The sequence below is a fragment of the Ips typographus genome, linkage group LG9 (genome assembly GCF_016097725.1).
Source record: "Ips typographus isolate SLU linkage group LG9, UJ_Ityp_2.0, whole genome shotgun sequence".
In the NCBI taxonomy this organism is placed as follows: Eukaryota; Metazoa; Arthropoda; class Insecta; order Coleoptera; family Curculionidae; genus Ips; species Ips typographus.
The window spans coordinates 4394590-4417123 of record NC_138430.1 but is presented as its reverse complement, the minus strand read 5'-3'; the positions used below and the strand labels follow the sequence as shown (position 1 = coordinate 4417123).

General features: G+C 30.3%; 2 protein-coding genes across 2 annotated transcripts; one reads left to right on the top strand and one right to left on the bottom strand.

Annotated features, from left to right (window-relative positions):
• Nucleotides 1–936: 936 nt before the first annotated feature.
• On the top strand, nucleotides 937–22529 carry LOC145733563 (PDF receptor-like). Its single transcript, XM_081986454.1, has 15 exons — nucleotides 937–1205; nucleotides 1710–1952; nucleotides 15211–15238; nucleotides 16984–17085; nucleotides 17356–17516; nucleotides 18485–18576; nucleotides 19308–19434; nucleotides 19485–19702; nucleotides 19810–19879; nucleotides 20031–20116; nucleotides 20187–20367; nucleotides 20434–20558; nucleotides 20610–20675; nucleotides 20745–20831; nucleotides 20885–22529. Exons 3-15 carry the CDS (start codon nucleotides 15214–15216, stop codon nucleotides 20931–20933), a joined length of 1389 nt encoding a protein of 462 aa, XP_081842580.1. The 5' UTR covers nucleotides 937–1205; nucleotides 1710–1952; nucleotides 15211–15213; the 3' UTR covers nucleotides 20934–22529.
• On the bottom strand, nucleotides 15884–16469 carry LOC145733610 (uncharacterized). Its single transcript, XM_081986507.1, has 2 exons — nucleotides 16159–16469; nucleotides 15884–16088 (listed from the first exon to the last, which is right to left on the bottom strand). The coding sequence occupies exons 1-2, from the start codon at nucleotides 16389–16391 to the stop codon at nucleotides 15944–15946; spliced, it is 378 nt and encodes a 125-aa protein (XP_081842633.1). The 5' UTR covers nucleotides 16392–16469; the 3' UTR covers nucleotides 15884–15943.
• Nucleotides 22530–22534: the final 5 nt, after the last annotated feature.

The window sequence follows — 22534 nt, the reverse complement described above, 5'->3', positions numbered from 1 at the left end:
TTAATGATATCGTTATTCCAAATCTATAGGGCTTTATACCGAAGCGATCAATAAATTCATAACGTATTGTGTTACACTATGCATAATACTTCCAGGAGCTACAAATTTCAAATTTATTCGAATTACTTGAATAAAATTGTTATTTTGTGTGTTTATTATTTTTTGAATATATTTGGTATACATTTTGCGTTTTCAGGAAGAAGAAATTTATTAAACAAACACAGCATAGATTGTTTTGAAATTATTTGAAAGCTTCTAGACTAGTTAAAGAGCATTTGGAAAAGTTTAGACTGTTCCAAGGGTCCTAGACACTGTTTTCGAAGTTTTTGAGGTTTCTATAGTGTTTCAGAAGCTTTTGAAGCAGTCTAAGAACATTTGGAAGCTCTTAGACTGTTTCAAAAGCTTTTGGAAGCTCTCGCTGTTGCAAGAGCATTTGGAAGATCTAAATTGGAAATTCTATTGTGGTTTGGAAGCTTTCGAAATCTTTTTAGACTATCTCAGGAGAGTAGTTCTGGACTGCTTTAGAAGCAATTGGAAACTTTTAAACTGTTCTAGAAGTATACGGAAGCTTTATTTAGACTGTTTTGAAACCTTTTGTGAGCTTCTGGAGTAACTTCAATTTGACCAACATTATGCATCTTAAAATGAATACCCTGAATACTCTTCCTTCTTAAATTATTCTTATTTGTTTTATTGCGGTATTTCGACAATTTGAAGAAATTTTAACCATTAACACTCTTCATGTTCTTAGGATTGGTACATTTTGTTTGATTGGCAAATTATAACAGAATTGACTGCTGCGGACAAGTTACATTCAAATCATTATCAAACTGGTGTTATTGACTCAATTCACTAGAGTTATTTATAATTCCTTTGATAAAAGTCGAGTTACCGGAAAAAAAGTATCAATAATAAATCATTATCCCGACGAAAACATAAGAAGACAGTCGGTGAAAATATAGAACCTTATCTGATAAGCTAATCCGATTTTGAAGATATTAGTTATTGTCAGGTTTGATCAATTTCGCTATGATTGTGTTAGTGACTTTCTCGTCGTTCCTATGATGAAAGTGGTGTTTGTTTAGTGCAGTGGTGATTAATTGGCAATTTTTTTGATACAGTGAACATTCTTCCAATGTTTGTTTTTTTTTTTGTTGATGTAACGGTTTCAGTTGATTTGTGTTGTTAGACGGAGTGAGTAAACGGTGAGTTTTGTAATGCAATAAGATTGTACACAAACGTGTCTGTTTTACACAATTAATATTCACAGTCGATCAGTTTTTTAAATCTAGTTCAAGTGTACATGTAATAATCAAATAGTTATATTCGGCAAGGACTTTGAAACTAAGCCATTACCGAATTCCTACCGGATTAGGATAAGGATGTAGATAGTAATGTAATGATAACTCCTTGAGAAAATTAATTTTTTATACTTGATACTAAACAGGTAAATATGATTTGATTTTGTTTATAGCAGTAGCATTAGTATATTCAGTTTTCTGTTTCATACAATGACCATGCAAATCGTTATTTTTCTGAATTATGTACATTTTTTTCGAACATTTTCACACATTTGGACAGCTGAAACTACTCTGAACCTAACTCCACCAATTACCTACATAGTTTGGGAGATTTTCACACCTTATTCTGCAATAGAACATATACTCTTTGAATTCCTAAATAAAAACAACCCTCTGTTGCATTCTCAGGTAATTCGAAAACCTTATTGGAAAGGAAACTCCGATGTCATTGGACAGCCTTGGGAAACTCCGAAGTTTCTTGCTCCTTTCGCGAAGTTCAAAAACAAGCGCGCCAGTCGATTTCGTGCCAGTGTGTTTGGAAAGTTTGCCTGCAATATCCCATCCAGAATTCCGGCTTGTTTTGATCGCGGATTGATTTATATTTGGTGGGCTTTGAAGTTATGTCTACTCCATATTGTCACTAACAGTTTGGTAAGTTTTTCTTTAATCGTATCAATTATTGCGAAATATGATTGACAAGTTAATTCAACAACTCTATGGAAAATTAAAATTTTTCGTACAAAATCAGGCTTTGCTTAGAGCTTTTTAAAAGTCCGTTATTCATAAATTCTTTGTTATTTCTTTAGCTGCTACAATCACTAAAAGCGGATTTTTTTAAAGAAGCTTCAAATGTATATATTCTTTCATAATCTATAGCCTATTCTTTCATAATCTATTTACTTTAAAAGTTTACTGCAATTTTATTTACATTGTTATTCACTCTGGGGACTGATCAACCATCCTTTTTGGGAATATTTTGGTAGTAATTTTAATTTTCAACCTTCCAAAACTTTGGAAATTCCGTATCTTCTCCATTGTTGTCATTTCAGCGACTGTAGCACTAATCGCATCACGATTCTCATATACAGGGTGTTCAAAAAGCGGTATAATTAGAAACTGACGCTTTGAGAGTTGTGACCGCGTTTACCTGATAGTAAGTGGTTGTAAACCTAGTCCACTGGATGCAGAAAGTCATTATAAACATTTTTGGTTTCTTGCAAAATTCCGGTAACTTTTTTTTACTTTTTTTTTGGAAATTGCATTACAATTTTGTATCTACGCTATTTGTGTGATTTCAGTGACTGTAAAAAGCTCAAAATGTTTGTCTTTGCTTTTCCTCGTGCTACTCGCAACACGAATAAACATATACAGGTTGTTCAAAAAACAGTTGAAATAGAAACTAACCCTTTGTGAGTTGTGACCGCGTTTATCCGGTTCTAAGTAGGTGTAAACCTAGTCCACAGGGAAAGCAGTAAGTCATTCTAACTTTTTTTTGAAAATTGCATTACAATTTTTGTAATTTGTAAAAAAGCCAAAAACTGTTCTTTCATCTCGTGCTAACCTACAACATATACAGAGTATCCAAATAACAAAAATAACACATTATACATACATTTTGCAATAGTAAGTCTAAAAATCCAACTTAAATCATCTGACAAACGTAGGTAAAGCACATATTGCTTGAATTAACAGTTTAACATTCATTTTGGCCTTGATTCCTGAAAAACCGCGTTTTATTAAATATTTTTCATTTTCACGCTTTTCCAATACTTCCACTTCATTTCGGAGAAAAGTGATTTTCCGTTCGTCTAGTATTCGTTATTTTATTTTTCTTGAGTCAGCTGAAAATGTCGCTGAGAAACGTCCAAAAGTGTATCCAATACGTTTTGAAATTGAAAGTCGTAAATAGATTATGATCTTAGGTGATATTCGATGGTATAATTGCAAATCTATTTTCTATACATAGGGTGGTCAACTAAGAATGCATGAACTGTATTTGGGAAACTCGTCGTAGAAGGTTGCAGATGATGGATAGTTTTCCAGATACTACAGCATATCAATTGGCCACCCTGTACAAAATATTGATTTAATCTTTCTGTAAGTGTGATTTCAGAAACTTCTTTTCAGCGGTTTTCCATGAATATACTTTGGAAATATGTACCTACATAAATCCAAATAATGTTCTACTTTTAACTAAACATGCGAAAAACTTGATTACTTTCAATTAGCTGAAGGTGAATAAGGTACTAAAAATTCTAAATAAGCATACTTTTATCTGATGCTCCCAATGCAGCGACTATTTGCGGAATCAATAGTTGAAGTTGTTCTGTATATTCCATTTAACCGACTTTCCATATTTTACTTTGTTCGATTTCCACTCTTCACAATTAGATTCCCGATGCAAACTTAGCTGAAAGCTTGAATCAGAATTAGTAGTAAAAGTCAGTTTTCAATATTCCCATCTTAACCATCTGTAATCATTTTGTTTGAATCATTGAATTGACTTCAAAGAATGTTTGAAACAAGGCAAATTTTTCATAATATTCTCTGGATTTGAATTTTAGCAAAACACGTTAATAAATCAACTAATCTTTTAGTTCTCGCTTTAGATAAGCTACCGTTCGTTAGTCAGTTTCGTATACATCGATAATAATTTGATAAATATACGAACGTTTTGATTATTCGTTTACAAAATATGCACTTTGCAAATTGGTAAAGTAGCATTTTGGCTAATTGTTTAGAAAATTAAAGTAAATTTGTATAGCTACATTTTTTTGATTATTGTACTTTTAACCAAATTAATTCCTTTTACCAATTAATATTAATCTAAAGAGAATGCTTGATAGAGCAGCATCGATAATATCCAATGCAGGAATATCGAGTTCTCAGAATTGGTCAGGTAATTAGAGTGTGATAATTGCAGCTCATCTGATGAGCAAGTAATCAGCCCACCAAACCCATAAATTCCAAAATTAAACTATTTTTAATAGCAGTAAATGGACAGAGTTATGCAAAGTTTTAAAAATACCTAGTAAGATTGAAATTCCTGTTTATTCAGGAAAAAGTCTCTTTTTGTCATCGTTATTAATTTAGAAATCAACAAATTAACACATAATTTATTAGTACAAACAAAATTTACATAAATAAGGTAGTTTTTAGTGTAATTAATAGAAAGCTTCATAAATCTCTTCAAATTTCAGTACATGTCCCCTTTAATTTCAACATAGTAATTATTATTTATATTTGAGATGTGAGAGGGATGTAAATAGTAAACTAAGTTGATTTTAACGTTTGCTGCACTTTATATCGTTGAATTTATGACCAAATGTCCCTCAAGCACATACTTCATAGTTTACAAAACTATACATGAAAAGTGAGAGCTTTTATAGTTGTAATGTGTAAATTTTAAACATTTAATTTTACTAGGGTTTACGACTCAAGTTTTGTGAAATAAATTATTTGCATCACTTTGAAGTAATGCGAATTTTAGAAAATATTTACTCAATTTCATAAACGCAACAAGTGCATTTAAGATAAACTTTTCTATTTACAAAACAGTTTTATTACCACATAAATTGAAAGCCATCAGTATTACTAAAATTACAAATTTATGTTTTGGTACAAGGAATATTGTGGTTTATTGTGAATGAATCTTTGTTCTTTACGTTTTTTCTATTTTAAGGCCAAAAAACTAATCCCCAATAATGACAAATTTTTTCATATAATGTAAAGATTATCCACTTCCACTTATATTACTATACTTTTACAAAACATACTCAGTTTTTGAGTTTTCTTAATAAGTAATTAATATTAAGGCTGTTCAAATACAGTAACCAAACCTAATAGTGAAAAAAACAACTAAAATTACGTTTTAAGCAAAAAATTTTAAAAGCTTTTTCAAGCATACTCTAGTGAAAAATGGTGTTATTTTAACAGAGTTTTAAAGAGCCAGTTAATTAATTAAACAATAGCAGCAAAACTAAAACCCTTAATTAACTTTCCGTCTTAGCTGCAATGCTTTTCGAGATTTAATCTTCACATTGGGATAATAAAGGCTTCCGGCTGTAAGTTGGTTAATAATAAACGATTAATTAACCCAGAAAAAATGTATATCTGAAATCTCTCGCTGCTAAAATGCGAAAATCTACTTAATAATATTAAGACACTTTATGACACATTGTTTGCTTTTAATATAAGCATTATGATGATGTTTTGTTTTTACGCACATTATTTTGAAATTATAATGCATTAATGTATGTTTTTTTTTTATAAAGATGAAATTATATGATATACTATTCAAAATGGATCATAACAGTCAAAGTTATTTACCGAAAACTGTGTAATCAAGAAGGAAAATCGAATTTCAGTGTCTTTTTGCAGTGGCAGCCTGAATTCCTGAAGTTTGCCATCCTTTAATGCCCTCCGAGCTTCTATTGGTTCAAGGCAACTTATAGCAAATTGAATATAAATTTGAAACTAGTCCAATTCTATTTCATAAAATTCAGTAATATGCTCGTTAAAATGCCAGTTTGGCAGCATTGTAAAAAGAGTAGATAATTTATAAACAAAATTATTAATTTGGCAACATTTAAAAATTTGATTATTGGTTAATCAGTAGAAAATGTATTTATAAAATTTAAAAATTAGCAATTTAGCAACATGAGACATTTGGTCCTTGGCTAATCGGTTTTAGTAAGGTGCAAGGTAAAATGTCAGTTTGACAAGAGTGTAGTGTAACTAACTTTTGAAAAAATGTCAACCTGACAACGTTGCAGAAATTTCTTTATAAATTGGAAAAATGTTACTTAGAAATATTGACGAGTTTGGTCTTGGGTTAATCAGTTTTAGTAATATGAACGATAAAATGTCAGCTTGGCAACATTGTAGAAACTGGCTAATTTATAAAGAGTTCTTGAAAAAAGGTTAAATATACAGTAATGTTGCTGGTTTATATTTTTTGCTAATGACAAATACATATGCAGTAATTATTAATTTTTTGATTCAAATATATATTTTTGAAAAAATAAAATGAGTAAGGAAAACACACAAGTAGGAAAAAAGCATGTCTTATTCATACATGTAATATCCTTTACACCTCCAAAGAATCTAAATTCACCGTTCATATTTCTGAGATCTCATGAACACCATTACCATTAAACTATGTAGTATAATGGTTAACTGGATCGTAAATTAAAACCAAGTAACACATAAAATTGGGCTATTTTTCAACCTACCTGTTGTAACATAATTGCCAGAAAGTAACAGGCTTTTGGCAAAACATACTTGCTTAAATTAATTAACACATATCTTTATTGAGGTAGTAAAGAAATTAAAATACCACCAAAAAGAAAACACTTTACTTTTTTACTTAGAGATTAAAGGGTTTTAAACACGTGTACTTTTTATAGCCAGACCATTTTTCAGTTTGATTTCAAGCATGTAAATGGTTCAAGGAAACCGATCCAAAGCAAATTATATCCCAGCTGTTTACCCACAGGATCAAGGGAATCAATCATTCATAATTGAGAGCTAACAGGTAACCAATTAAGAGAAAGCTTTTATGTGCAAAGGTAATTAGTCATTTTTGAATGATAACCTTGTATAAAGTATTCTGAGCGGGAGCAGCAGTAAGCGTTAAAATAACTATCAAGTTGATAAAATTCAGTCACTAAGTTTTATGGTATTGACCTTTCGTTTAGTGTATCTAATAAAATGTAGGTGTTCACAATTAGGTTTAATTCAAGTGAAAAAGATAATCATAATTTTATGTGCTTTTGCGTGCACGTGGCGTTTTTAGTTATAATAACTGCTATAGCATGTTTCAAATTTAGACAGTCCAATACCGGTTAATTATGATTCAAGTAACATGGCGCCTAAATTTATTCATATCTCACGAGTAAAATTGCGAGTCGAAAAATGTTTCTTTATTGGCGTTTATGTTAACTTTTAAGACGGTTCTAGAGGCCTCTGGCAATTTAAAACAGTCCTGGGAAAAGCTTAAAAGTTCTCTGTAGTAGTTAGAGGTCTTTGGCACATTCAACGGTTATAGAGTACCCTGAGGGTTTAAAACGACTCTGGGAAGGTTTAACACACTTGTAGAGGTCTCTGGCAGTTTTTAGAAGGTTCTTAATAGCATTTAGAGGTATATGGAACTTTTCAAATAGTCCTAGAGAAATCTGGCAATTCAAAACCGTTCTGGAAAAGTTTAAGACACTTGTACAGGGCTCTGGATCTTTTCAGAAAGTTCTTAGTAGCATTTAAAGGTCTTTGGTACATTCAAAATAGTCGGAGAGGTCTCTGACATTTTAAAACAGCTCTGGAAAGGTTTAAAACACTTGTAGAAGCTTTTGGCACTTTTTAGAAGGTTCTCAATAGCATTTAGAGGTCTATAGAGCTTTCAAAATGGTCCTAGAGGGCTCTACCAATTTTAAACAGTTTTGGAAAGGTTTAAGACACTTGTAGAGGCCTCTGGTACTTTTTAGAATGTTCTCAATAGCATTTAGAGGTCTATAGAGCTCTCAAACTGGTCCTAGAGGCCTCTGGCAATTTAAATCAGTTCTGGGAAAGTTTAAGACAGTTGCAGAGGGTTCTAGAGGTCTTTGGCATATTCAAAATTGTCCTAGAGGCCTCTGACCATTTAAAACTGTTCTGAGAGAGTTAAAGACAGTTGTGTAAAGCTCTGGAACTTTTCAGAAAGTTCTAAGTAATATTTAGATGTCTCTGGCATTTTCAAAATGGTTCTAGAGGTTTCTGGTAATTTAAATCAATTCTTGGAACGTAAAAGTCACTGAACAGAGATTATAATTAGTGAAAACCAATTGGTTTAGCTACATCAGACATTAAATTTGCCTCTCACTAAAGAACTTTTACAGAAATTGAAAAACAAAACAAAGTTAACTGAATTGTAGTCGACATATTCAATTTAGTTGTTGTCGCTCTCAAATTTAATTAAAATTCTTCAAAGTTAGTAGAAAACTCGATTAAAACCTAATCACCAAGGACTATACACATGTCCGATAACCTTAATTGTTGCAAGCAAATGTATGTCAAAGTTTGGTATGAAATTGAGCACTAGGTACACCTAAAACTTCTAAAAGTACGAAAAGTTCTCTTAATCTGAATATCGATTTGAGTTTCTGAAACAGTCAAACTAGGCGATATATCCGGGCCAATGTAAATATTTACCACTCGGCAGCTTTTTCCTTCCGTTTTGGATTAAATCACAGCTTAATTAAATTTAAAATTTGATTTTGTGATTAGGTTGATAACACGCAAAACTTTTTTCAATTTTGATATTGCATCCCTCTTGTAGTACTTTCTGAAATTATCTGTCAAGTATATACTGCATTCTGTCTAAACCTGGTTTATATCCTATACAGTACAGGCTAATTTTAGAATTTTTCTTTAGTAAATCAATCTTTTCGTTATTTACTGCTGAATCTAAATTTCTCTCTGATAGATTTATTATAGTTTCTCAATTCGCACTTTACCCATTAAACCACTAGGATACAAATTACTTGTGTTAAGTGTGGTGTGGTGATGATAATGATAAAATTGAATTAAACATTTTCAATATAGTGAAAGCACAAACAAAACTACTTGTTGGTATTATGCTTAATTAAAAGTTACAGCTTAATAATTGCTAGTTAATAAAACGAGGTAACAATAAATTTGTAAATATATTTGTAACACTCTACGCATTCGGGTTAGTTTATATAAATATTTACATTCTGAACTGTAAAATCTATTTTGGGATTTCATTTAATTTTAATGCAGTCACATAAATTTCGATTGATAACTGTGAAGTATACATTCGTCAATTAAAATAAATCAGACGTGTGTAGAAGATATATTTTCATTTCGTTTTTTGTTTATTGTAGCAGCATAACTAGGAGGGAATTTATGGTAAAAATTAATAAACCAAGTGAAAAAATGCATTTGAAATAAAAGAAACCTGCTTGTTTTACAGGATCTACCATAATATAACAAATAGTTCATTTCTAAAATGTAAAAAACAAATACGAATTAAAAAAAACAGTTTTGCCACTATAAATTGCGTTTACACTCACTTTACATATTTTTTTACGTTCTGTTTAATTTTTATGCCAATAAAGTAAATTGTGTGGTATTCAAATTTTACAAGCAGTTTCAATTTATAAAATAACGCAATAAAAAATATAACGACCGGCCAAAATACTTTTATAGTTAAAGTTAATGAATATCATATTTGCCATCATTGCCCAAAAATACTAAACCTATAAATAAAAAATCAATCAATCTTTCAATAGATATTTGAACGCACCTGCATTCGATACTACGAAGTTCACACTGGCTGGAAAGTGTTTTATTGGCTAATCACATAATTTCTCATTAGTGCGATCTCTTATTACCTACAGCGATAACCGAATTATGAGGTAATATAAATGAGTAGCTGTCAAAACATATAACAGTTTTATGATCAACTAGTGTAAATATCGTTTGGAAGTTTCACGGATAAAGTTTTTGATTTGTGTCGTTACGTATTACAAAAATTGGATTTTTTTTAGAATTTATACGAAATATCAAACTAAATTAGGATGACGTCATATGAGTATGGAAATCGATTTGGTTGAAGGGTTGTTGTGTTGGCAGCAATGAGCGCCATTGCCAAGTTTACATAACTTTGTTATTTCGCTGCTACTAGACGTGCATTGTACTTATCTGTCAAACTAATGATAAACCTCATTTTAAGTTAAAAATTACTTATTTCGAATATTTACAAATAATTGGCTTGATTTTCTAGTAGCAGCGACTTCTTGAGATCTTCAAAATACCATTGACTTCTAAATTAGAAGAGTCTAAAACTTTCCTAAGTCGCCTGAACTCAATTCCACGTTAGGAGTCAAAATGCCATTGACATCTAAAGTGGAAGAGACTAAAGACCCTTTTGGTTTGCACTAAATTATTCTTCGTCAAAATGAAACCAAATTAGTTAATTCTAGAAGGTATAATATTTCCTAGACTTTTCTTGGTTTCTTAAGGAATTTTGACAGATTACTCTAGTGTGTCTTTTTTAAAACATTTTATAATCATGCTTTAAGTGATTCAAACTACCTTTATATCTGTCATGTTAATTTTAGCTAAGTTGATGTATTCTAAAGTATCATCTTCAGAAGTTTTACTTGTTTCGCCAGTATTTTAGTTACAAATTTTGCTTTTTTCACGTAAAAACTAATTTTCTATAGAAGATTTTACAGTTTTTTGTTACATATTTTTAGTGGTTTGCTTCAATATTGAGATATCCCTAACAAAATGGAAAATGTTAAGTTGGCTTTTTAATTTTTTTTAGAAAGGGTATTTTTGATAATTTCTTTAGATTTATTGACATTATGCTTTTTGTAGTCACCTTAACCAGTTTTTAACTAAGAATTCTAATTACCTGACTGAAATGGGATAAGTTTGGATTCAATGAAATTGACTAAAAGGGAATAGTGTACAAATTAGTCCTGGCGCCTATGGCAAAAAATGATATAGTTAGGCTACTCACTAAAACTAGAAAATTGTTAGTCTAAGTAATTTACATACATTTTTAGTTTTCAAAACATTAATTTATATAATTTTCATCACCACTTAAAATAATTATTTATTTATCCATAGTCTCTCTAAAAAATATGCCACGTGTGAAATCTAAAATTGAAATACCCATAAATTAAAATAAGCTTATAAAAATAGCATTTTTAATTTTTAATTTTCTAATAAATTTTCGTAAACTTTCTTGCTCAAAGCGGAGCTTATTTGCTTGCCTAAATTGAAATAAAATTTTAACGAATTAAATCAAAAGCCAATAATGCGGAAGTTAACTTAGGATTTTTTATCATGAATAATTGTTTGAATTTTGAATTTTAGATGTAACGTAAACTTTGAAGTATTTTTGGAAATAATATATGTCTTAATGTATTTTTCAACGGTTTTATTCTCCAAAGTGTGACAATGTAAACTATGAACAATTCTACAATTTACGCAAATACTGACCTTTTTCTTTGTTTTAAAGAAGTTCATTTAACCAAACAATACAGCAATTGCTGTTTGTTTGCTATCTTAATCTAAATTGCCTGGTAACCAAAAATGACTAATCCAGTTGTAAATTAAAATGGATAAGCTTGATCGTCTTGTCTGGCACGTTTTACAAATTTAGTGGACATTTTACATAATATGTCATTAAATGCCAATTAAAGGACACTGAATTAAAATGTTAACCTCCTCTTTTATGTAGTGTTACATAAATTTAAAAGCAACAAAACTTATTTTTATGACATAAATAAATCAGATGATAAATTATTTAAATTAATCGCACTTGACATAACACTGGTAGAATCATATCTAATTATAAAAAAAGGTGGTATAAGATGTAACAACTACGTATAATTTTTAACAATTTATCTTAAACTTACACAACTAGTCGTTTGTAAGACATTACGCTCGGATTTATTTACATTTAAAATATAATCAAATACCGAACAGGACATTGTAAGCTAAATTTAAATTTTTTTAAAGATTCCGCATATTTTGGTATTCAGCAGTTTAACTATAATTTATAAAATTAAACAGACTTTTTTAATTTCTGTTGTTTCTAGGTTTTGGAAGTTAGATAGTTTAGTGGACGTTTCACAAATTTGTTTGTTTGTCTTCAGGGCAAGTTATTTTGATGTCTCTCAAACACATTTGGTAACATACACGAATTTTTGGCAACTCATTAGTCATTGGGCCAAGCAAGTATGTGTGTGCATTATGTCTATGGTTTGAGAAACTGCATTGCAAATTACTAAGAGAAACTTAGGGTAATCCTGTCTCTTAAACATCCTAATACTCTATTTGCACGAGAGTCAGATAACAACTAACAAACTACCTGCATCTAATTAGAGTGCAACTTAATCACGACTGAATAATAACACTACTGCTTTGAGTTTCCTTTGGTAACCACTAGTTTTGTTAGTAATAAAGCATCTGATAACGAGTAAATACCAAATTTCATAAAGATTTACTTCAATTTTGATTCTGAAACATCGCTTGTATGCAGCACTCATGTATTATATGGTGGTCCTAGTATTTAATATTAACATTCCTTTCGTAAACTTGTAAAATTAGTTTCAAAACATTCAGACAATGTTGAGAGACTTGATGAGAATATTGTTATGGTGTTATTATTACTATTTTCGGGAAAGTTGGTACAATTCACGTTTTTTTCAATCTCCAATCCAATTATTTCTCTATGAATTTGATTACCATGAAAATTGGATTAAGGTTTAACTAACTTTTTGCTCGGAAATATTGACAAAGTTCCAATAAAAACCAATTAATGGGTTAATTAATAAGTCACTGACCGGAAATCTGAACCAAATCTGGATTTTTGTCTCTCCTGAAGTGTTTGATACATTATTTATAGCGTCGTTTTGTTTTATGGGTATTTTTCGTTATTTACAAGCACTGGGCTCACTTTAATTAAGGGGCAAATATGCAACTTAATGAGTATTATCTGGTTTAACTGAATATGTTCTGCAAAAGTTAAGTTGGTATTTAAAGAAAGTTAAACATTTTAAAGACTGTAAAGTTTATCGAATAAAATTAATTAACCAATTTAATCAAGTTGGTTAGAATCAAAGTTTTTATCATCTCTGATGATAAATTAAATAACTAAGAGATCACACATTTTCCAACCAACATTTCGAGTCAGTATTACCAGAATATTATTTTCCCTGAACAAAAATAACTTGAAAAAAAGCATTTTAAATAAGTTGATACGCACTACTCTGTTACATTGAAATATACAAGCACATAAAATATCTATAAAGATAAGGATGGAACGTACATTTCACGTCTGGAAACCAAATTGAGCTCTTGTGATCTGAATTTGAATAAGACAGTGGTGGAGAAACACAATTACCCAGGACAAGAGATTTTGTGCTTTTGGTTTAAAAAGAATGTATTTTGTATGCTTTTCAGGAATTTGGTTGATTAGTTTACCTTATTACTTTTCTTAGAATAGTTAAGTCAGTAGTAAATTCTTATTTATGTTCAAACAGCTGGTAATTCTAGGTATAGTTCACAAATTTACCTAAAAGAGAGGATTTTTTTGTTAGTTACTGCATTAGTCAGAATAATTTAGTTGGTAATATCAAAGGTTAATCCTGAATTTTCCGTATAATTCCTTAAAACACAAAATAATAAATAAATTACATTAATTAAAACTTCTATTTATAAATACGAGGCACGAGTAATATTTGTTCTGACCCAGATTTAAAAGTAATAGTTTCAGAGAATTGTGACTTTAACAAAACACAATTAATAACTGGGAACTGCTAGCCAATTAAATAATTAACAGCATTTAAGCTAAATATTGTTTTTATCTCAGGTTACTGTATCACAGTTTTACAGATTTTAAAAAATTCTTTCAAACTTAAAATTGAATATTTATTTGTTACTTGACGTAACTAATTTATTCCTTCACCACTTTATCAAAGTTACACTTTATAACGTGACTAGAATACTAACATTTTTTACTGCTTATAAATCAAACTGGAATAAAATTCAGTAGTGATCATACAATACGCTTGAAAGTAATTCTAACATGACTTTTGAAATTATTTTTTCAAAAAGCAACGTGATGGATAAATTTGAAATTTTAAATGGATTCTAACTAGACTAGGTATAGTAAAACAATGTTTTTATTAGAAAGATGCAAGGGTTACCCATATTAATGTAGTTTTCTTTTGTGTTTTATTAAGTCACACAAATTATTGAGCAGTAAAATGTTAGTATTACTTAAGTACCGTATAATGTTTTTTTTTCAATTTGTGTTATTCTGTATATTGTTTTGTTCAAGATTTATAACATTGGAACAGTCGAGTTTTCACCATGTCACACTGTTTTAAAATAACTTATTTTGATTCTTCTCAGTGGAAAAGTTTGATTTTGCCAGGAAATTATAGTTCTGTTCTAGACTGTTATTTTATACTTCTACCTTCTGGTTGGGCAAGATTTGACATAAATGACAGTTGCAGGGTAACCCTGAATCACTTTTTGAATATTTTCCTTCATGACAACTGTGAAAATATTGCCCATGAAGCTATACAACTAAAGTTATTGTCAGAAAACTGTAGTTGTGGTCTCAACTGTAATTTTTATAGTTCTGCGTTCTGATTAAGCCTGTAAAAGTCCAAAATAGCCAAAATTATTGTCTAAGAAATTGATAAACTAATATAATAATTTATTTAAAAGTTAGCTAGAACAATAGCTGTTATAGCAAAATTTTACAAGTTTGAATAATGCGCTTTACAACTTTTAATGAAAGAACTTCGGAAGTTTTATATTTTTAAACTAGAATTATTATGACTTGACTCTTCAACATCAAACAATGTTTCAGCAAAAATTTGATGTATTTTTAAGCTTCAAAAATGAGTAATTTATCTTTTCACTGTAATTGTACCAACCAACCGTACCATGCAATGACCTTAAATTTTTCTGTTAATGCCTAAAAGTAAGGTTATTTTTGATTTTTTAACAATCTTCACTAAAGTGTGCAAACTGTGCTGATTTCGAATATAGTAGGGATTATCCAAACTGTCGGAAACTAAATTGAAAACTTGCATATCGAAGGATTATAAAAGAAAGTTTCTAGTATAAAAGCTTTAAAAGTGTTCAAGACTACTAAATCTAACAAACTGAAAGTTTCTAAAATTTGTGATTTCTATAAAGTTTACCAATTAGTGGTAACACTTTGTTAAGTTGGACAAAGTGCACACTATAAATGCACTGAGGCCATTATTATTAAATTTTTAAAGTACAGTTTGGTTTATATTGGAGATGTTATGTAGTAGTAGTAACAAAGTGCCTTTTATTAAGCAAAATAATTAAATCCTATTTCAATTTACAGATAATGCTGGCTGCAACCAACGGAACAGGTAAGTTATTTATTTTAAATTATTTTAATTTTAATTAATTTAAATTATTAAACTATCACACTTGAGAAATAATAATCGATTGTTTTGTGAACTTTGCATGATTTAACCACGTTACAATTCAAATTTTTAACCTAACCTCAACATTCTCCTCTTTGTTGTGCTAACATAAGAACTACTGAATTAATTAATAGCAGTTCTGTTGTTATTACAACATGAAAGGGAAATTTCACTTTGATATTGGAGCAATTTACCTACATATTTTAATACATTATACCAAACTAACTACAATGAAATTGTACTTAGAGAAAAGAAAAGTTTAAAAAGCTGTTTCAAAAGCGTATTGACGACTTCAGGTAATCCTCTTATATTTTCTTCATTTTGTTATCAAGGATTTTTTCTTTAAGCGTAAACAATTATGAAAAATTCAATTATGTAGGTAAGTCTTCAAACGCCCTATTCTTCTTTGTAATGTAAGGGAGTCATGAATCAAAAAAGAACAAAGCCGGTCTTTTTTAATTTTACTATCTAATTTTGTGTAGCAGTTAATAAGACATATTTTGAAAATCGTGGCAAGAAACTAGATAATGACGTAAATAATATTCTTAAAGTAATTAACCATTTCCAGGTATTAATGAAGATAGCATATTATTCTCAAAGAGCACATTTTAATGACAAATTAAAAGAACAGCATGCAAAAATTTAAATTTAACGACGTCTTCTTGAACGAGCTCGACGGGATCTTCCTCTGCTTCTAGCACTTCTTCTACGATTTCTTCCTCTTCTTGCTGCCGTGACACCTCCATACGATTTCGTATATGTTAGTGACTTTATTGATTTCCCAAGAACATATCTATAAACGTTTTATACTTTTCTACTACTTTCTTTTTATTGAAAAATCGAATTTAAAAAGTATAACCAACCTGTTTCCTGCTTTTTTATTTACAGCACCGAAAGCTAAAGCTTTCTGTATAGTGTTACTGAGTCGAATCATGTTAGAGGATGAATCTGGATATTGATCTTTGATGTACTGGTAGATTTTCTTCAGTGTAACACCTTTGGATTTTCCGATTTGTCTCAAAGTGGAAAACACTACTAAAGCCACTTTTCGTGTAGCATTCCTTCGGGCCGTAGCATTTACTTTCCTCGGGGACATTTTATTACGTTATAATTTTGAAAATGACTAAAATTTTTGCGTTACTTATAATTTTAATCAAGCTGACATTAATGACAATAAAGCTGACAAAAGGTGTTTTGTAATGTGATTAATTCAGGTAAAAATCATACAAACATAACGAATATGGGATGTTTCCTTTTATGTTACACAAAAGTCTAGACTTTGCTACTATAAAAATGTGAATTTGGCTTTGCAGAATTGCTTGAAAAAAAGAATGTTTGATGTTATTGCAAATTTTTCCGTATTTCAATTATTGGATGCTCACCCACTCAATAACAAGCAGAAATGTTTATTATTGGTTGTATACTGTTTCTCCTAAGAAAAACAGTTAATTTGTAGCTGACCTTTGCAAGCCAATGTTTGTCAGTAACTAATCAGGATACAAACCCTACCTAATAAAAACGTCGAGTAAGTAATACGATTAGGAAATTCGTAACTATTCTATTAGATTTGTTTTTGTTTTCTCTACTTATAGGTGGATAGTATACAATTTTATATACAGTTTAACTATGGTTACAGTAATTCACATCTATCATTAATTTCACTCAAACTTGTAAAATTTGTTTTGCAGAATGTCTCAGCATATGCGATCCTTATATTTGCTGGCCGACCACTCCAGCTGGACAGAATGCTTCTATGCCATGTCCACCCGTAAAAGGTAGATTAGAAAATGGTAAGTCTCTTCTTTGAAAAAGTCAAATAATTGTAATTCTTCTATATCATTTTCAAAAATCATCAAAAAAATTGAAATTATCAAAAACATAAGTTAAACTCTATAACCTGTAAAGTGATAGGGGACGTGAATTTTCTAACAATTTAAAGAAAACTATATTTGAATCTTTTGACTTAAATTCACATCAATTGATTTTTTTAATTCAACTAATCATTTTTACCCATTACTTTTGTAATAATTGTAATACTCATGAGTGTTTTTTCTTCGTAGGACACGCATTCAAATATTGCACACTTAATGGCACGTGGGAAATCAAAGTATCTCCAAGCGGTGAGGAAGCAAATTACACACACTACGAGGCGTGTATATTGCCAAAAGTACTGCAACTAATCGAAATGTGCCAATCATTTGAGTCCAATGAATGTGGAACCGTAAGTAATATAATGTGTTTCCTGTAGTTTCATACCTTTTTGGAACGGATTTTGACAGTTGCGCTCTCATCTGACACACGTCAAAGTTACATCCATACAGTATTAGAGTAAATCATGTCATCATCTATCAAAATCCTATTCATGAAGCTGTAAAGTGTATTAAGCATAATTGACATGGATTGTGTTTCAAGTGTATGTTGTAGTTTCATACTTTTTTGACAGTTGTACTCTAACCTGACACATGTCAAAGTCGCATCGGTATAAACATCTGTCAGTCTTAAAAATGTGTGAAGCACCCTGTAAACTAGCGCATTTATTTCAGGGTGTGACAGCTGTCAACTGTCATGAGAGTGCTAGCTAACGCGGAATATAGCACACTATTAGTCTAAACGGCCCTTCAGTTTTTGACAGTTGTGAGTAAATGACAGCGGTCACAGTTTGACAGTTTTCACATTAGGAACAGATATCATGTGATTTTTGGAGGATAATTTAACATTTCAATAAAACTTTTCTAAACCCTGCTTTTTGCAGCTTTTGAGCACAATTTGACAGTCATGACAGGAATAAAATTGCTTCTCAAACCCACTTGGAGGGAAAAAATTAGCAATGTTAAGCTCGTTTTTGAAATCCTTATTAAACTTCCTATCCAATAACCAAAAAAACAGAATTTGGTTCAGTCAGGGAGAAAAGCGGTGTCAAAGTTTGAACTGCCAGAAAGCCACAGTTTGAAATGACAGTCAGTGATAAAATAGCCTGCAAAACTCATGTGTGGTGAGAAAATGAGTGTTTTGAGTACATTTTTGGAATCCTCGTTAAATTTCCTATCTAATAACAGGAAAAAACACTAAAAAATTTGATTGACCAGTCAGGGAGAAAAGTATGAGTTTGTACATCAAATTTTTGTGACATTCACAAGATATTATATAAATAAAACTTCAATGTAATTGGCATTTTTTATCTAATTTCAGATAACACGGATAACCAGACTAATAGAACTGGTGGGTCTCTCATTATCGTCCATTTCATTAATAATGTCATTGTATATATTTTTTTCATACAGGTGAGTACTATTACTGTATACATTTTGTGATATATCCATATAATTTGACTAGTATTTTCCTTGATTTGCATGTTTAAAGATAATACTCACAGAAGCTGTGAGTAGTTATTACTTATTGGTTGAAATTGACATGGAATTGTTAATTACACTTTTTTCAAATTTACACTCAATTTCTTAGAAAATCTTCCAGGTTTCAACTGCTTGATTAGTTAAAAATTTTCTACTTCATTTTGCTAAATTTCTTGGAAATCCTACGTAATTAAAACATTATGCGTAAACTATAAATGTAGTTGGAACAGTTTCATTTCAAGCTTATTTGCCTCCAATTTTCCCGGAAAAAATTCCATGTTTTGTTTACGATCTAAAGTCAAATTAGCATTTTGTCAAAGAGTTGAAATGCCGTTTAAAAAGTGCATTAAACCGGAAGTAATATTGGCAACTAGCACAAAAATGTGACTTCTGGACTGTTAGTAATATGTGTTTCTATAGCAACCTTTAAAACGTCAAAAGTAGTAATTATTAGACGATCCACTTTATATTACACAAACGTTGTTTAGGAATTCAGTTGTAATTACTGCACAGAAAATTAAAGGCTTCCCTAGTTATAGATTTTGAGAAACAATTATTTTTCTAGTTTGAAATCGGTGTTTAAGCAATTTAATCCATACTGAAGTACTTTTAAGTAATAAGCTGTAAATTAATTTTAACTTGACTATTGTTTCTTTTCGCAGAATACTGAAAAACAACCGAACCAAAATCCACAAAAACCTATTTTTTGCCACACTCTTTCAAGTCATCTTCAGGTTAATCAAATATACAGATCAAGAGTTGGAAGAGTCCAACCAGTTTCTCTCAAAAGTAAGTGCTTAACTTGAGGTATATTTAATTACTTTTTAAAATTTTTACAGTATTACATGTTTGAAATATGCACAGTTCTAATGGAATACACTAGAACAGCCATGTTCACGTGGATGTTTATAGAAGGCCTATATTTGCATAATGTAATAACTGTAACTGTGTTCCAAGAACATCGGTTTATTCATATGTATATTTGGGGTGGATGGATTTTACCTGCAATAGTGACTGCTGTTTGGTTAATTGTGATGATTATAGCTAATGTTAAAACGTAAGTAGATTTTTAATTTCTGTGTTTAGCAATTTGAACTAGGAAAAAATAAAAAATTTGACTGACTCCTACTTGAAACTTTACCCTTACATACTTTGAAATTGCAGTTTATGGGAGTATTACTACTTCCTTCCCTATTATTGGATCATGGAGGGTCCGCGTTCTGCCCTCATAATAGTAAGTATAAAACTTTGAAGCATGTTAGTATCAGAAAAGTTTCACCACTAATATTGCACTCTTCAAGTGGGGATTTGATTGAAACTCAGTCAATGTCTTTCATTCATAATGAAAATAATTATTAGCAATAAACATTACTTTAAAATTTCAGATCAATCTGATGTTTTTGCTAAACATAATACGAGTATTAGTGGTCAAGTTAAGAGAGACACAATCGAGTGAAATAGAGCAAGTGAAGTAAGTAATTAAAATAGAACAAACTGAATGTTTAGCATTTGGCAACAGTGACAACTAATTACTTTTTCAGAAAAGCGGTAAGAGCAGCCATATTTTTGCTGCCCCTAATGGGTATACCTCATATGCCATTTCTGATGGATTATCGGTACAAAAATGCCTGGAAATTCGCATTGTGGTCCTACTCGGTGTATTTCCTAAATACATTCCAAGGATTGTTTGTAGCAGTACTTTATTGCTTCCTAAATGGAGAAGTAAGTATATTTTCACTTTAAATATTATAGTTTTTAACCTGATACTTATTAGATATATTTCTTTAGGTCCAATCAGCCATTAAAAATAATTACTACTTAAGATCATCACTGAGACGCAGTACTTACACTTCGTGCAGAGGATTTTCAGCAGTATCTGGGGTTACTCCTGATATAGATCGGAACAATACAAAGTATGTTTGGTTTTAAATTGACAAGGACAAAGACAAATTAAACATTTTTAGGGTAAAATCTAAGTTGTGGATTTGTTGCCGACAACCTCCGCAATCTCCAGAAGAAAAAGAAATTGAGTAAGACTACTACATGCATTTTTTTATTGAAAAATATTGTGGTGGAGGTTAATATAACCATAATTTCAGTATTTGTGATATTGCGGTAAAACGTGACGACCCAACAACTATTAGCATGGTTGAGTCTATTCCCATGATTACTAGGAATTCCAACAGGTATTAAATTTCACTAATAGTATGCTGGTTTTCATATGACTGTTCAATTTTAGTAATGGATTTATCAACGGAATGGTAAAAGAGTTTCCCATAAGTCAATAAATGATCGACCAAAAAAGTACTTGTCACTTTATAAAACGATAATAATAACAGAACTCTTGCCACTACTACTACAACTTTCCAGTTCAAAATCACAGTTTTAGAATATTAAAATCATTCCATTCAACTACAGGGTGTTAAATTTCATCCTGTACGTAAATCAACACTTTATCACCTTCTTTTGTTGCCATGTTTTTTTTAATTTGTAGTGGAGGAATTATTGTTGTGGGTGTAAGATAATTTTAGCGCGAACATAAAAGACTGTTAGCATTTAGTTATAATCTAAATAGTTTTTATGTTATTATACAGGAAAAAATATTCTTTTAGGTTTACTGCAGATCAAAAATTCTTTATTCATAAAAGTACTGCTTTGTATATAAGGAACTTTTAATGTATTAAATTTTTAATGATATATTTTTAGAAAACCATTTACCTGTTCTTCTGTATTTACTTTAATTGGCACGACCTGTAAGGTGTAAAATATTATTTTGCTCGTTCTGTAGACTCACCCTGTATTAAATTATAAGTGGAGAAACTCTAGATACTTGCAAAAATAATTCAATTATACAGAGTGTAGTGTGTAAACACTTTTATTTATAACGTTTTCTTATTTTTAGTACATTTTATTGTCTAATTAAGAAAAAGATCAACAAAATCATTTATAATCCTTTTTTTAGTAGAGATTAGAGTAGTCATTAATAGAAAGTAGACTGCCAAATTTTAGTTTTTGAGACTGGTAATTTTTTATTTAACCAAATTTGTATTTGAGATTTTCTGAGATTTTTTCACTTGACATTAAACAAATTCTACTTTCCATTTGTACAGGGATGTACAAAAAACTCTCAGCATATCATATTTAGCTGTAAACCATTCAAAAACATATTTTAAAAGTAATTTTCAAAAAATTATTTTCTTAAATAAAGTTTTCTTATAATTATTTTTTGATGAAGGTATAAATGCTTTCGAGCAAAGTCAAACTGATTTCGTTACTTTTCAATGATTTTTCGTTGTTTTGTACCTTTATGAGATGGTATTTGAGAATTTCCGGGTTTAGGACAAAACTGTAACTGACGGTCAAGTGTCATAACTGTCAAAATTCTTCTCATAAAGCTATAAAATACGTTTAGTACTTCTGATGCTTATATTGATTTTAGTGGATTTGTTTTGTGGTTTTGCAGGGATTTTGTCTATTGTCATATTCAAAAATACACTAAAATTACACACAAGCCAAATGTTATAAATGCCAAAAATGCACCAATGAAGGTATAAAATGCATTCAACCAAAGTCTCACTGATTTTGTTACTTTTCAAGTACGTTTCGTTGTTTTGTACTTCTATGGGATTGAATTTGACAGTTTCCAGGTTTAGAACAAAAGACGGAGTTGTAACGGACAGCCAGATGTCATAACTGTCAAAATTCCACTCATAAAGCTATAAAACACGTTTAGTACTGCCTATACGGATTTTACAGGATTTTAAGACTTTTGATTAACAATTGTACATAGACATGGCATTTATTTTTTTACAGCTTTTTTGTACCTGGTTTTATTAGTAAGACTTATTGTGTGTACTTAATATAATGCATTTTTTGTCTAGTAATAGTA